At 38.1% G+C, this 14,854-nt stretch overlaps 4 protein-coding genes across 4 annotated transcripts in view; 1 reads left to right on the forward strand and 3 right to left on the reverse strand.

Moving 5' to 3' along the window:
* Positions 1–803: 803 nt before the first annotated feature.
* LOC148727921 (uncharacterized) lies at positions 804–2,754 on the reverse strand. The gene is made up of 2 exons (XM_088762357.1): positions 2,436–2,754; positions 804–2,125 (listed from the first exon to the last, which is right to left on the reverse strand). The coding sequence occupies exons 1-2, from the start codon at positions 2,474–2,476 to the stop codon at positions 1,405–1,407; spliced, it is 762 nt and encodes a 253-aa protein (XP_088618483.1). The 5' UTR covers positions 2,477–2,754; the 3' UTR covers positions 804–1,404.
* A 2,338-nt stretch (positions 2,755–5,092) lies between these two features.
* On the reverse strand, positions 5,093–6,905 carry LOC148727922 (uncharacterized). The gene is made up of 2 exons (XM_088762356.1): positions 6,767–6,905; positions 5,093–6,431 (listed from the first exon to the last, which is right to left on the reverse strand). Exons 1-2 carry the CDS (start codon positions 6,805–6,807, stop codon positions 5,708–5,710), a joined length of 765 nt encoding a protein of 254 aa, XP_088618482.1. The 5' UTR covers positions 6,808–6,905; the 3' UTR covers positions 5,093–5,707.
* A 1,810-nt stretch (positions 6,906–8,715) lies between these two features.
* LOC111323184 (uncharacterized) lies at positions 8,716–10,557 on the reverse strand. The gene is made up of 2 exons (XM_022926487.2): positions 10,332–10,557; positions 8,716–9,700 (listed from the first exon to the last, which is right to left on the reverse strand). Exons 1-2 carry the CDS (start codon positions 10,370–10,372, stop codon positions 8,986–8,988), a joined length of 756 nt encoding a protein of 251 aa, XP_022782222.2. The 5' UTR covers positions 10,373–10,557; the 3' UTR covers positions 8,716–8,985.
* Positions 10,558–10,691: 134 nt separating this feature from the next.
* The window catches only part of LOC111323214 (autophagy-related protein 2 homolog A), a 28,118-nt gene continuing 23,955 nt past the window's right edge, over positions 10,692–14,854 (forward strand). Inside the window, exons 1-5 of the mRNA XM_022926525.2 lie at positions 10,692–10,991; positions 12,374–12,542; positions 13,549–13,707; positions 14,155–14,257; positions 14,392–14,782. Coding sequence (XP_022782260.2) covers positions 10,824–10,991; positions 12,374–12,542; positions 13,549–13,707; positions 14,155–14,257; positions 14,392–14,782 — 990 coding nt within the window. The 5' untranslated portion in view covers positions 10,692–10,823. The remainder of the gene's footprint in view (positions 10,992–12,373; positions 12,543–13,548; positions 13,708–14,154; positions 14,258–14,391; positions 14,783–14,854) is intronic.

A 14,854-nucleotide genomic window follows, 5' to 3' on the forward strand; every position in this document is an offset into this window, starting at 1 on the left:
TTCAACCTGCGTCCTGTTTTCATTACCGTTGGAGAAACAATTTGGGCTAAGTACACGAAACGTAGGACTGTAGATTTAATGGCAATTCCTTTCAATTTTTCTGTAGGAATGAACTCCTCCCCCCCCTCCCCCCCCCCCAAAAAAAAGTAAAACAAACAAACGAAAAAAGAGAATTACCCTGGTGGCGTCAAAAATTGATTGAATAAATTCACATCAGTTGTCGGTAAATTTGAAGGAGACTACTGGAATTAAACAAGAGATTACAGCATGTATACAGAGATACAGTCAAAACTCCCATAAACGATCACCTGAAATAATTCCAGTCCGGGTGGTAGCTGACAAAAGTGACTGTTGCTTGCCAGAGGTAAAGGCCACAGAGGGTCCATATTACGGACAACTTTGCGCATAGTAACCGTGTGCTTATCAAAAACTTTAGTTATACCTTTTAACGGATTATTAAATGGTAAAAATCTTTGGATCTATGGTGATTGTTTTGTGTTTCGAGGAACACTTCAGGTATCTACACTTTCACGACAATTTTCAGTTTTCGCTCGTGAGAGATAAAGGCGGTTGTCTGTCAAGTGGTCGCCTAGCTACGCGAGGTTGAATCGTATAAAAATTGTAAACAAGCATCTCTAAAAGTGGTCGCTTTTTTGGTCGCTTAAAAAGGTGGACGCTAATACGAGAGGTCCCATTTATATTGATTTAACTTGGAAACTTTTAGTATTTTGAAAAATGGTCGCTTAAGAGGGATGGTCGCAGATTGGAGGTTCGACTGTAGTTGAACAGTTTGAAAAAAGCAATTACAGTTTTTAACCTCGAGTTTATTACTACCGATGAAAAGTACAAAGCGGTACTATAATATACTTTTGATTTGAAAGTTTTAGCTGCAATTCTGTCAAAGGCATAAAACAATGCATCTTTTAATCATTAATCATGCTAATTGAAAACCTATAGCACAAGTGTCAGTTAAATTTTGACTATAATTTTCATTTGCCCAAGCAAAGGTCTTTCTACCTCTCACCTTACCATTCTTCATTTTCATCAGACATCAAATAAGCGCTAAGTTTCTGCTATTTCAGTGCTACTCAAGAATTTTAGCTTTCCTCGCTTGAGATAATCAGCCTTAATAACATTGATCAACCAAGATTCTTACACTTTGTTTTCTAGTTCTTAAAAGATATAATTTTACTACTGTAGTGTACTGATCTCCATAACAACCATATCACACCATATGCTGTACAATAGTTACATTGTGTGACAGCTGCATGCTTTAAAACTACTATTCCTGAGTACCTGTAAATTGTAATATATAAGAGAATAACCACGTGGAATAAAGGGAATCAGACATGTGAAAGGGACGAGAGTACTTATCGTTGGAACCCTTAAATGACAACTCTACAACTACTCAGTTTCTGCTGTTTCGCTGCTGGTGAAGGATTTTGGTCCATCCTCTGGTTGATCTGTCTCCATGGCAATGTCAATGTTTCTCTCGCTTGGCAGCAAGGCAGAGTCACGTGATGCTTCAATCGTCAGCAGGCCTTCTTTGGACAAACGTGAAGTCACCGAACCAAGAACTATGTCATCAGGCAACGCAATGCGGCGACTATATTCACGTGACATGCAAACCTCGCCATCTTCCGACGTGTGTTTTCCATTCACACTCAGCTCTTTTCCACGAATGTGCACTTTGATCTCTTCTGGCTTGAAGCCACTTACATCCAACTTGATCTTAAACTTGCCGTCATCCTCCTTCTCTTGCACCCGTTTTGAGCCCTCAATGACGAGCGCGCTGCCATCTTGAGTAGTGCGTGATGTCACGGTAGTCGGATCGACATCTTGCGGTAGTTTGAAGACTCTCTTGAACTCGCTTGTGTCGAACCCGTCCTCTCTTTCTGAGCGCTGCTGTCCATGTAGGGTCACCTTGTCGCTATCAACTTCAAGTGTGATATCTTGGGGTTTGAACTGGTTTAGTAGAACAGAAGCGATCTTCACAGCTCCCTTGTGAGACTGTTCCTGTCTTTTAACGCAGCAAGGGTTGCCGACTTCTTGTTCATAGGCCAAAGCGATCTCTCTCCACAGATCGTGGAAAAAGTCGAACCCACTGGGTACTGGATTGTAGTAACTGCAACACAGAAGAAAAGCAAAGTTTTTAATATGATACTTGTAAATAGAAAAAAAAAAAAAAAACGTTAACGCGCATCTTTTAAGTGTCGTTACGATTAGAAATCCTCCATTCCTGCTCATCGTGACTTTGGCCTTCTCAACGAAACTTCAGAACTACTCTTATAAAAGAATTGAAATTGAGTGATTAATGAACGTAACTTTATGCTGATAATTAGCCTAAGGAGTGAGCACTAAATTACGCAAGCAAAGTTAAATCAATTTACGACGGTTCTTCATTGACATATGTATTAAAACAGTTTGGAACTTACTTGCACGGACGATAAGTTGGAAATCTGAAAACGAGAGCCATATTTTTCTTCTGCTGAAATTCTTCCTTTGCTTCCTGTAGCTTGTTGGCACTTCTTTATTTTTGGATCTCTGAGATCTTCCTAAGAACTGTTGATCGCTTCGCGAAAACCGCTCTTATATATTTGAAATTTTTCTTCTAGAAGGATCCATCGTTACTAAATTTAGAGTATTTGTTAGTGCCTTGTAAGCAAAAATGATTACTTTTTCATTCTGACACAGCAGTTCATTTAGAGCATTTGTTAGTGCCTTGTAAGCAAAAATGATTGCTTTTTCATTCTGACACAGCAGCTCAAGAGCAAACCAGAAATCTCCGGAAAATTCTAGAAACTGTGTTACTACGAGCGAAGGTAACGCTGGGATACATATGACGTCATTTTGTAATATGGCGGACAACAACCAAGAGCGATTGCACAGAATGTATTCGTGAAAAAGGGTATTTATGTTCTTTTCGGGAAACTTTGGCTTGGGAAACATGACCAAATTTGTTACGGTGTGTCCTAAACAACGAAGAAGGTATTTAGGTCAGTGGCTTCCCAGTCTTTGAGTCTGTTTAGACTCCACGTTACATTTGTACCAGCGCGTAGCAGGAGTTAATGTGATGTAAGGTTTTAGTTTAAGGCATGGTGGTGTGCCTGGTGGTTTCGTTTTCTGGGTGAGGGTACTCTTTTGGCTGTCGGAAGTTTTGGTCGACATTATGCCTCGAACTTGATCAAATTAAGGCTGCGTCATGTAATCTTTTGCAAGTAATTTTATCACTTTGTTGGTTCGAATTTATGAACGGTTAGTCTAACAATCTCAAGCTGATGTAAGTTAAAAGAGCTTAAGTAAAATTACGATGCTGTGGTATTTCATTATAGCACGACAGTTGGGACAGTCTTCTTTTCAGGGAATTAATTGCCCGGTAGTCAAAAATATTAACAGAATTTCTGCTGAAAGATTCTTTCCAACTCTTGCGTGTCGAATAGTTGTAAACATGTCTGTTAGTTTGCAAGTTTATGAAATATCTGAACCTGGGCAGTCAGTAAAATTGTGAAATAAGGGTAGGTAACTCAATAGGGACCTTACGCAGTCAGGACGGCAACACCAAGACATCGATTAAGAAATGAATTTCTACTTTTGATTAGAATTTCGAAAATGGCTGCTTGTGTTTACCATCTCATATGGTGCCACAACTCAACCTCAACTTAATACTTAAAAGCATCATTGATTTGCAAATAGAAATTGAAGTAATTTGCCGTAGCAGTTTCGGTTTACAGACAACACAAATTGTGGTGATTGCACATTGTTTTGCAAAGGAGGGCTAAGAAATTTGTACTAAGTTTTAAAGTGCACATGCTGAGCCATTGTTCTGCCAATTATACCTTTTGTTTTTCCAGGTCCTTCTTGCTGTCGCCATCGTGGTTTGCTTAAGGTCCCTAATGACTGGCCATAACCCAGTTATCCCTATACATGGTATTTGAACCTAGTAGGGGACTCATGTCCTATTGTTTATATACCAGTACTTTGTAAAAATCCTCAAATAAATGAATAAATAAATAAACATGCACACCAGTATGCATATTCTCAATACCATTCTCCATATGTTTCCTAACTTGCCGACAAGAAGAATTAGTTAAACAGTCAGGAGCTTCTTTAGTCGCTGATTATTTTTGCTATTCTCATTACCTGAATGTGTGATTTTGGGGTGATATTTAAGGGAGAGTTTGGATGCTAGTCATTCTAAGGAGTTTAAGGGTTAATAAATTTGAGGATAAACAATAAAAATGAAGCTGAGTTTGATTTCATTAAGAATTTTGCTAACTCTATCTCACTGAGGGTATAATGATCTTTACTGTCAATCTAGTTCAGTGTGACAAGATGTCAAATCAGCAATTGAGACTTGTTAAATTGGAATTAAGTGATTACTGTAGTTATTCGGTTATAACACACACTTGGTTATGAGACGCACCCAAAACTTGGCAACTTAGTCAAGCCAAGTTCCCAAATGGAAAGTTTTGTGAAAATACTTGATAATAAGATGCACCAAAAGGTTGAAAGTTAATAAAAGGTGTGATGGATCTGAAGAAGTTGCACGGTTGCTCTGGCGGTGAAAGAAAATGGTGAAAAACTACCAGTTCAACAGCTGAATATCAAACTGCCACAGAGTTAATGACTAACAATTAGTGTTCTTTTCATGTCTTTGTAACTGTAAGTTCTGCTACAATTGTGATCTTAAGATTTTGTTGCGTGAAAATACCTGGTTATAAGATGCACCCGAAGTTTTGAGCAGATTTTGATCAAGCAAGCATATTTTCTTGTAAAAAATGGTGCACCTTATAAGTGAATAAATATGGTATATTCTGGGATCATACACATGCTGTGCAGACAGCTTATTCCCCTCCATACAGTGGTGTGACTTGAAATACATCATTCTGCCAGGACTATGGGTGACAAAAAGTTTGGGATGGATTTTGTCACAAACACAAATCTTTGTGTCCTTTCTTGTGCCTTTCTGTGGCAAGTAAAATTAATACCCTGTTTCTGTAACAGTTCAAGCTGGCATGTCAGTTTTAAGTATATTAATTTCCCATAAAACCGTATACACATTTGGTACATTTTTTAAATTAGACCAAGAAAGTTATTACAACTTTTTCAAGTATTTATTGCATAATTTTACCACTTAAAATAACTAATGGCAAAAGTAAAAAAAGTTACATAATCTTTTAGGAATAAATTGTGATTTTGCTAAGTTCATTAACAATGCTTTCATAAGCTTTTTTTCTTTGAAATGTATAATCCTAACAACATTTGTCAAATATGGAACTTTCCTGATAACTCCTACTACATCATATATGAACCTGACAAAAAAAGTATTCATTTTTATTAAACTATACTTGCACAGAATGATTAGCTTTATTAACATTTATCAAATGAAACTCTTAGAGTTTGCCATCTATTACATACTACATAATTATGCTATTTGTATCCTTGATGAACCTAACAAATATATGTATTCCCTTTCATTGAAAATTTTAATGACATGAAGTAATCAGCTGTACTAACATTTATCAAGAAAGATTCTTAAATTGTGTCATCACATACTTATAAATCCGATCTAGTCTAATTTGGTTTTTGCGGGCTCAGCACTGGTTGAGGGCTTTAGTTTTCCTTACTTCGAACAATAAGCTGTAATGACATTTATCAACTAAGATTGTTACATTTTGTCTTCTAGTTCTTAAAAAAAAAGGTCTAATTACTCCTCAGTTTCTGCTGTTTCGCTGCTGGTGGAGGGCTTTGGTTCATCCTCTGGTTCGTCTGTCTCCATGGTGACGTCAACGTTTTTCTCGCTTGGCAGCAAGGCAGGGTCACGTGATGCTTCAATCGTCAGCAGGCCTTCCTTTGACAAACGTGACTTCACCGAACCAAGAACTACGTTATGAGGCAGCATAATTCGGCGACTATAATCACGTGACCTGTGAACCGCGCCATCTTCCAGTGTGTGTTTTCCACTGACACTCAACTCATTTCCACGGATCTGCACTTTGATCTCCTCTGGCTTGAAGCCACTGACATCCAACTTGATCTTAAACTTGCTGTCATCCTCCTTCTCTTGCACCCGTTTTGAGCCCTCAATGACGAGCGCGCTGCCATCTTGAGTAGTGCGTGATGTCACGGTAGTCGGATCGACATCTTGTGGTAGTTTGAAGACTCTCTTGAACTCGCTTGTGTCGAACCCGTCCTCTCTTTCTGAGCGCTGCTGTCCATGTAGGGTCACCTTGTCGCTATCAACTTCAAGTGTGATATCTTGGGGTTTGAACTGGTTTAGTAGAACAGAAGCGATCTTCACGGCTCCCTTGTGAGACTGTTCCTGTCTTTTAACGCAGCAAGGGTTGCCGACTTCTTGTTCATAGGCCAAAGCGATCTCTCTCCACAGATCGTGGAAAAAGTCGAACCCACTGGGTACTTGATTATAATAACTGCAACAGAAGAAAAGGAAAGTTTTCAATATGATAGTCGCAAAAAGAAGAAAAAACGTTCACGTGCATCTTTAACGTGTCTAAACGGTCAGAAATTTCCCATTCTCGTCCATGTGTGGACTTGGCCTTTCCAAAGAAACTTTAAGACTACTTTCATTAAAAAAATGGTTATTGAGTGATTAACCAGTTAAAAGTTCGTAAATTTCTGCCTTTAGCCTTAGGAGAGAGCACTAAGCTCTCTTTAGCCTTAGGAGAGAGCACTTTACGCCAGCATAGTTAAATCAATTTTCGACTATTCTACATTGGCATTTGTATTGAAACAGTAAGGAACTTACATGCACGGACGATAAGTTGGAAATCTGAAAACAAGAGCCATATTTTTCCTCTGCTGAAATTCTCCGTTTGCTTTCTCTAGCTTGTCGGCACTCCTTACTTCTGTGACCTTGCTAAGAACTGTTGATCGCTTCGCGAAAACTTTCCCTATATACGTGTAGCTTTTCTTCTAGAAGTATCCATCGTTACTAAATTTAGAGCATTTGTCAGTGCCTTGTAAGCAAAAACGATTGCTTTTTCATTCTGACACTGCAGCTAAGGGCAAGCCAGAAGTTTCCGGAAAACTCTAGAAAATTCGTTACCACGAGCGAAATGGACCCTGGGAGACATATGACGTCATTATGCAATATGGCGGACATCGCTTACACAAAGGGGGGCACTAAAGTTTCTTTTCGGGGAGACTTTGGCTGGAGAAACTTAACTAAGTTTGTTACGGTGTGTCTTAAACAACGAGTAAGGTATTTAGGTCTGTGGCTTAACTGTTTGTTTGGACGCTACTTACACGACATACCGGCGGCTTAGAACGCGAAGGAGTTTAAAGCATGATGGTGTGCCCGGTAGCGTCACATTCTTGGTGAGGATACTTATTTGGCTGTGGGTTAAGTGGTGCTCGACATTTTTCCTCACACTCGATCAAATTAAGGCTGCCTCGTGGAATCTTTTGCGTGTAGTTTTGCCATTATTTTGTTAGTTCGAATTCATGAACGTCCAATCTTACAAACTCAGGCTAACAGAAATAAAGAGCTTTAAGTGAGTTAAGGTATTGTGGTATTTCATTATAGTAGGGCAGCTGGGAAAGTCTTCTGTTCATTGAATCAATCGCACGGCATTAAAAAATGTTCACATAATTTCTGCTAAAAGATTCCTTCTAACTTTTTGAGTGTCAGATGGCTGTTGACAAATGCTAAAGAATTTCACAAATTCTGCTATTGTTTTGAGTATGTGTGTTATATAAACCTGGGCACTCAGTAAAATTGTGAATTAACAACAAATAACTCAATGTCTGGCCATAACCAGGTTGTCCCATTACACCCTAACATCAGTATGGATATTCTCCATACTGTTCCTTATATATTTTCTCAGGTGCTGACAAGGAGAATTAGATTATCAAAGCAATCTTTGTAGTAATGAACACTACTTAAGCAGTGGAAATAAGGCCAGAAGAAAATTCAGGCCTTAACAGGAACCCAGGACCTCTGCAATACCCGTTTAGTGCTCTACCAACAAAGCTAACAAGCCATCTGGGAGCTGGTCATCATGATGGTTGGTGAAAAACCAATGAAGAGATGAATAACTGACTGTGAATATATAAAAATCATAATTGTGAAGTATGGGTTAAGAAATGAATATCAAAGTGATCTTTGCAGTAGTGAACACCACTTGAGCACTGAGTAGTGAAAATCAGGCCTATTGATCAATTTTTTTTTTTTATTCTCTGAACCTTGATGTTTGATTTAGGGGTGATATTGTGAGTATTTCACATTGTGCCAGTGCAATCAGTACCTTTGAATTCTGCAGAAAAGGCACCATATAAATTGAATTAATATTAATATCATTATTCTTATAATTATTTTTTGTTATTATTATTTTACAGTTTCTCTGTACTTTCAATATTCCCATAAAATTCTGTGGTTTGCACATTAATTGCATGAGAAAGGTTGGTACTGCACTTGACAGATGCTTTAGGGGAGAACTTCAGTTAAGTTTTTATTTAAGAATAATGACTTTAAAACTTCCCTTTGTTCTGCCAGGTATATGGGTGACTAGCAGTTTGAGATGGATTTTGTCACAAACTTTGAGCCATTTCTTGAACAACTGTGGTTTTTACTTCATGAAATAAAATTAATGCCCTGTTTCTATGACAAATCAAGCTAGCATGTCACATTTAAGTTCATTTGCTTTAAAACCCTACACTTTTGGTAAGATTCTCTAAGTTAGACAAAGAAAGCAATTATGACAGTTTTAAATATTTATTGCCCAAAATAAGTTACATTATTTTATGAAAATAATTTGTAATATTGCTAACTCTATAAGAATGCCCTCATATGCTTTTTTTGTCTTTGAAATGTATAATTTTAAAATCAGTTGTCAAATATGAAACTTTCCTGAAAACTCATACTACATATTTTCGTTTCACTTTACTCGCATGAAATTATCAGCTGCGCTAACATTTATCGAATAAGATTTTTAAACTTTGTCATCTTTTACTAAAAAATTCGATCTAATCTAATTTGGTTTCTGCTGGCTCAGTGCTGATCGAGGCCTTTGGTTTATCCTCTGATTCACCCTTTTCCAGGACGATATCAACCGCTCTCTCACGAGGGAATAGGGAAGGGTCACGTGATGCTTCAATCGTCAGCAGGCCTTCTTTTGACAAGCGTGACTTTACTGAACTGGCAACGACGTCATCGGGTAGCAGAAGACGGCGACTGAGAGTACGTGGTCGGTTAATCCTGCCATCTTTCACTATCTGTTTTCCACTGACTCTCAACTCATTTCCATGCTGTTGAATCTTGATGTCTTCGGGCTTGAAGCAACTTACATCCAACTTGATCTCAAATTTGCCTTCATCCGCTTTCTCTCCCACTCGTTTGAAACCCTCTAGGACGAGGATGCTGCCATCTTGAGTAATGCGTGACGTCACAGTAGTCGGATCGACATTTTGCGGAAGTTTAAAAAGCCTCTTGAATTCACTTTTGTCGAATCCGTCTTCTCTCTCTAAGCAGAATTTTCCATGTAGGGTCACCTTGTCGCTATCGACTTCAAGTGTGATGTCTTCAGGTTTGAAGTGACTCAATAGGACAGATGCAATCTTTACAATTCCCTTGTGAGGCGGTCCCTTCACCCAGTTGCTGACGTCTTGTTCAAAGGCAAAAGCCATCTCCCTCCCCATCTCGTGGAAAAGGTCGAACCCGCCAGGAACTCCGTTATAATAACTGTAAGATAAAAAAAAAAAAAAAAAAAAGGAGTAAGTCATCAAAAACGCACAATTACTTACGTGAGGGTAACTTGGCGCGTTAATATGCGAAAAGTGAACTTTACGGGAAAGCAAGCGTGATTCGTGAATTTATGAACCATCGTGAGGCGGAATTACCCTCCTGAAATATACGACTTTTATGAGGAAAACCTCAGGATTTCCCAGAAACCTTGTACACAAAAAGAAAGATGTGAGGCTTTCCCTTTTAAATACGAAACATGAATTTGGCTAAACTTCATGCGCGAAAGGGGATGAGGACCTTCGCTTCGCTACCCTCTTGTCGTCCAAGCTTCCTGGAACTGCATATACATTTAATATGAACGCAACAAAGTATAAGAGACAGACAAGAATTTGAGCTTTGATGTAACGCTTGGGTCAAATTGTAACTGACTGTGAGCAGAATTACAATTTTTGAGAATATGCTTCATTTAAACCCTCTTGTATAAAGTATTCTACCCGAAAAAACGAACATAAAGTCCGTACGATGAATTTCATCGAAGTTAAGCCCCAGGAAAATGTGGAGCAAAGTGAAAACCATAAGTTTTCTCCTACATTATCAAATAATATCTATGGATGTTTTTTTAACTTACTTGTATGGGTGATGTGTTGGAAATCGGAAATGAAATGCCATGCTCTCGAGTTCTTGAACTTCTTCTGCAAATACTTGACTTGTTTCTTCTGGGATTTCTGAAAGTTTCTTAAATTGTTGATCGCTCCGCAAAACTTCGCTTTTATATGCTTTGAACGATCTATCTCTTCTAAATTTAACCTCTTTGTCAGAAATTTGTAAATATGACTGAGGAAGAATCTATCTGACACAATGTGACTGGACAAAAATCGGCATATTTTTAGTTTCTTCTTGAAAAAGCGGGTTGATTCTGGAAACTGATAGATGTAAAATTGACAAATTAACATTTTTATTACGCGCGAAAAAGATGCTGGGAAAACCTGACGTCATTTCCAAAACAAAAACAACCTCATGAAGGCAAAATGGCGGACATGCAAATTGCAGGTCCAACAGCGATCTTTTCTTGTAAAAAGCCCATAATAACGAAATTTATACCACGGAGTTCATAGCAGCAATGCCGTGGTTCTTCCCTTGGTCGGACTTTATAAAGAAAAGGGCCTGTAGATATCTCTTACAGCACTATCTCGGCCATTTTCTGCAGGAGAAACTGACGTTAGACCAGTTGACTGTCGATCTTTACAATGGAACCGGTAGAGTGGACAAAGTCCCATTGGACGTTTGGGTAAGTTAAGTCAATTTGCAGTGTTAAAGGAACAAAAGAAGATGGCTTCGTGCTTTCTAGCTTAAAGATTTTGGATAGAAGCCCCGCATGTCGCAGCCCGAAATGAATGGAAGGAATTCCAAATATCGCAGTTTGAAATAATTTCTCATTTTTTGGTACAATGTAGTATTTTATTACGTTGGGAATTGACTTGTACTCGACTGCTACTGATAATTTCATTATAGTTATGTTCTTTAGTTATGTAATGTGTCGAAGTTCTCAGTTCACGTTATTTTGTGGGTTTGAAGTTGAACCTTATTTGCAAAAACATATTTTTTTCATTTGTTTGCCATGTTGTTAAGTTTGAATGGAATCGAGCCAAAGGCGTTAGTTGATATTCACACAAATGTTTTTCTGTGATTTACTTGTATTGTTTTCGTGGAACTCGTCACATAAAGCGTCAACATTTAATGTATATATTTCAGATTTTACTTGCTTTATTTTTGTGAAGTTGATAATAGGAATTGATATATTTCAATTAAATGTTAATAGCATTTAATGCCTGTTTGTCTGTACTGGGATAGTGGTTAAAAAAAAAAAAAAAAAAAAAAAACTCAAAATGCCATTTTAAAACCTAGGTTAATTGTCCTTCCTTATGTGTGCTATAGAACCAATGTTGGATGTGTTATCTAATATTTTTAAAGCTATATGTAGGCTTCTGTTTGATGCTACCAGAAAGGAAGTTTAAAAGAAGTGAAAGTGAAAGTGAATGATTCGATACCTTAATAGCAGCATAGGCTGAATTGCTAAGGTCTACAGTGTTACTAAGGTTGAGATCAGACGTCAGCATTATCAGGCGCCTCTGGTAGCCGCTTTAGTCCATGTAACGACCTCATCTTTTCCCCCCACACATTCCACCCCAGGGGAGGACATCCATCACACAGTAATCTAGTGCGTGGGAAATTAATGTCTCCTGCCCCTAACCCTGCAGGAGACGGGCCCTCCATTTATGCATCCTTATCCAAGAAGACTAAAATATCTGTCCCTTTCATTGATGTTATAGAAAGGTAGCAAAAATTCTCCTCAGTTGTTTTAAGACCATGAGTATTGGTCCGGCCGGGGCTCGAACCCTCGATCTCCCGCACAACATAATCTGGTGCTCTAACCAATTGAGCTAACCAGGAGGCGGTTACTTTTTACAAGGAACTGTTGTCACCTCAGAAAAGTATTTATGTACTTAATATGGACATCTGCTATGTAGTTTTGATGTGTAGTTAAAATTTTTGGGCTCAAGTGATGTGCAAGGAAATTTTCTTTCGACAAAAAACAGTGGTCTCCTTTTCAGACGGTGAACAGTATTATTATATTATTAAATCTCTTATGCTGTGTTCCCTTGATTTTAGTCAGTGAATGAAATGCTAGACAATGCTGGAATACCATTGGAGATCATTGATGGGTTCATTGGCAGCATTTCAGTGTCTGTTCCTTGGACAGCTCTTCTCAGTGAAAGCTGTTGTCTGGACATCCAAGGTCTTGAAGTTACCATCATGCCGAGACAGCGAGTGGATACAGGTACTCTAAAGGCAGGTTTTTACTTGCAATGGAGTCAGATTGATAATAAGAAGGGTAAAGCAATACAATTTAGTGAGAATCAAATAGACAGAATCAGAAGAAAAATCTCAATGCCACTTATGACTCTCATTTGCCTGTGATCCCACGAAAACTGGATTGTTTAATTGGTAGGCCATTAGATGGCCTGAAAACTTGCGTTGTGATTGGTTTATTCTTGTGACTCCCACAATAAAGTTTTTATAGGATCACAAGTGTCACAGTCATTTAAGTACAATTGAAAGAAAATAGATCAGTTTGGATTCTTCCGACTCCAATTCCCCTGAGTTTGTGACTTGCTTGCCACTAAGATTTACCAGGTTTCCGAAGCATTTTTAACACTCTGACTATGACTGATTATCCAGAAGTCACTGTTACTGTGAAGACCATTCTTAACTTATATTCATGGGTAGAGTTACGTGCAAAGCATTCTCATTAGTTAGAGTGTAAGTGGTTAGATCCATCAGGTAGACTTCTTATACTTCAAGTACAAACAACACAATTGTCTGGTAACATCTATAGACGTATGACAAATTTTCCTCTTTTTTTTAGTTTTAATAGCATTGAAAATGCCATTTTGCACAAATTTTGGAGATATTTCCCTAAAACAAATTCAACTACTACACAAATCATTTCTGAAATGATGATAGTGCACATGACAAACTCAGCTTCAGGTGAAGAAAGAAAAAGAGCACAAAACCAGTATTGTTGTGTAAAAATGGATTTCAAGAACATTCTCTGTTCATACGCTTTGTAAACTTGTAGTGGTTTGTAAAAATTTCCTCAAGTTATAGCTTAGTGTTCTTAGCTTACACCCATTATTTTCCACAAATCAATTGTCTCAGACATAGAAGTATCCATTTTTGGGGAGCAGCTTAAGGCAAGCAATGAGCTGATCTGTGGATAAACAAGATAAATGTGTTATGAATGTTACAGACTGAAGGAAAATTTAAACTTTTTAACTAAACAGGAGGAAGTATGACTGATTCAATGATCTGGAATGCAATGACCACAAGTATGCAACTGGCTCAGGAGTGCCTAAAGGAAAGTCCATCCAGCGGGGAGGAACAAGCTGAAGCTAGCCAACCCTTTGAGGGTTTAGAATCCTTTGCACAAACTATAGAGTCTGGTGAGTTGTTTTCACTCAAGCTTTTTTTTTCCTGTAAGTCAAGTGGCTCAAGTTTCTAAAATAAAAGAAACTGTGGTACTGCACCAGGAAATGGTATTACCAACAAGATAGTTTCAATTGGTATTATCAACTGAGTCAAAGATGTGGAGTGGTCTAATTGTAAAGGAATTTCAAGGCTGACATTTCAAGTATTAGCCCTTTGTCAGAGCGAAGCGATTTACTCAAAACCTCATCTTTGGAAACTTTATGTTGGCCAATTCACATTATCAACTCAGTTGATTAAACTATATTTGTTTTCTCATTTTGGTGTGATAAACCAGTTGTGAGAGTCTCAGTTCTGTTACACCAAAAATGATTGTATAATATTGCCACAGTGAGCCCCAAAGTAATTGTCTTTTTTTTTTTGTTGACTGATTAAAAAAATTACTCTCTCTCCCTTGATCACAGTGTTAGCAAGAGTGAAGCTGTCTTTCACAGACACAGTGATTAGATTTGAGCATTTACCCAAAGATACAGCGACAGGGATAGGATTAGAAATACACATTAAAAGGTATAAGATGCATTACTCACTTTTGGAATAGTATTGAATGAGTTAAATGATATATAGTTGTCTTTTGAAAGGTGTCAATTCTTTGGATAGAGTTACTGTTAGTTTTAAATTGATGATGTCAACCTTATTTGCAGAACTGATTATTCAGACCTTTCTACCAAGCTAGCTGAGGAAGATAGTCACTTTAAGGCCAAGAGTGTCTATGAACCTGCTGCTTGTGCATGCAAAAACCTCAAGATCTTTGGAGTTACTGTCCATCTCGACGAATTCCCAGAGGAGTCAAGGACAATGCCTCAAGTCCCTGACTTTTCTCATTCACCCCCACTCTCCCCTAGTGGTGGGTCATGCTCTCCGCTTCTTCATAACCCATTTAATCCTCTTGGGAGACCTTCATTATCAGCAGATCAGATCAGCAAACCTCCTCTCTCAGGGAGCCTATTGCCACAAATTAAGATCCTGACATTTGCTGGTCACTCTGAGATCAAACTAAAACTGAAACAGAATGTCACTGTACCAGGGCCAAAGGTAAGTGGATGATGGTGGGAACTGAATCAACTCTATACCTTTGTCAGCTCTAGATGTTAATGTATTTTTAAT

The sequence above is a fragment of the Stylophora pistillata genome, chromosome 6 (assembly GCF_964205215.1).
Source record: "Stylophora pistillata chromosome 6, jaStyPist1.2, whole genome shotgun sequence".
Taxonomy (NCBI): domain Eukaryota; kingdom Metazoa; phylum Cnidaria; class Anthozoa; order Scleractinia; family Pocilloporidae; genus Stylophora; species Stylophora pistillata.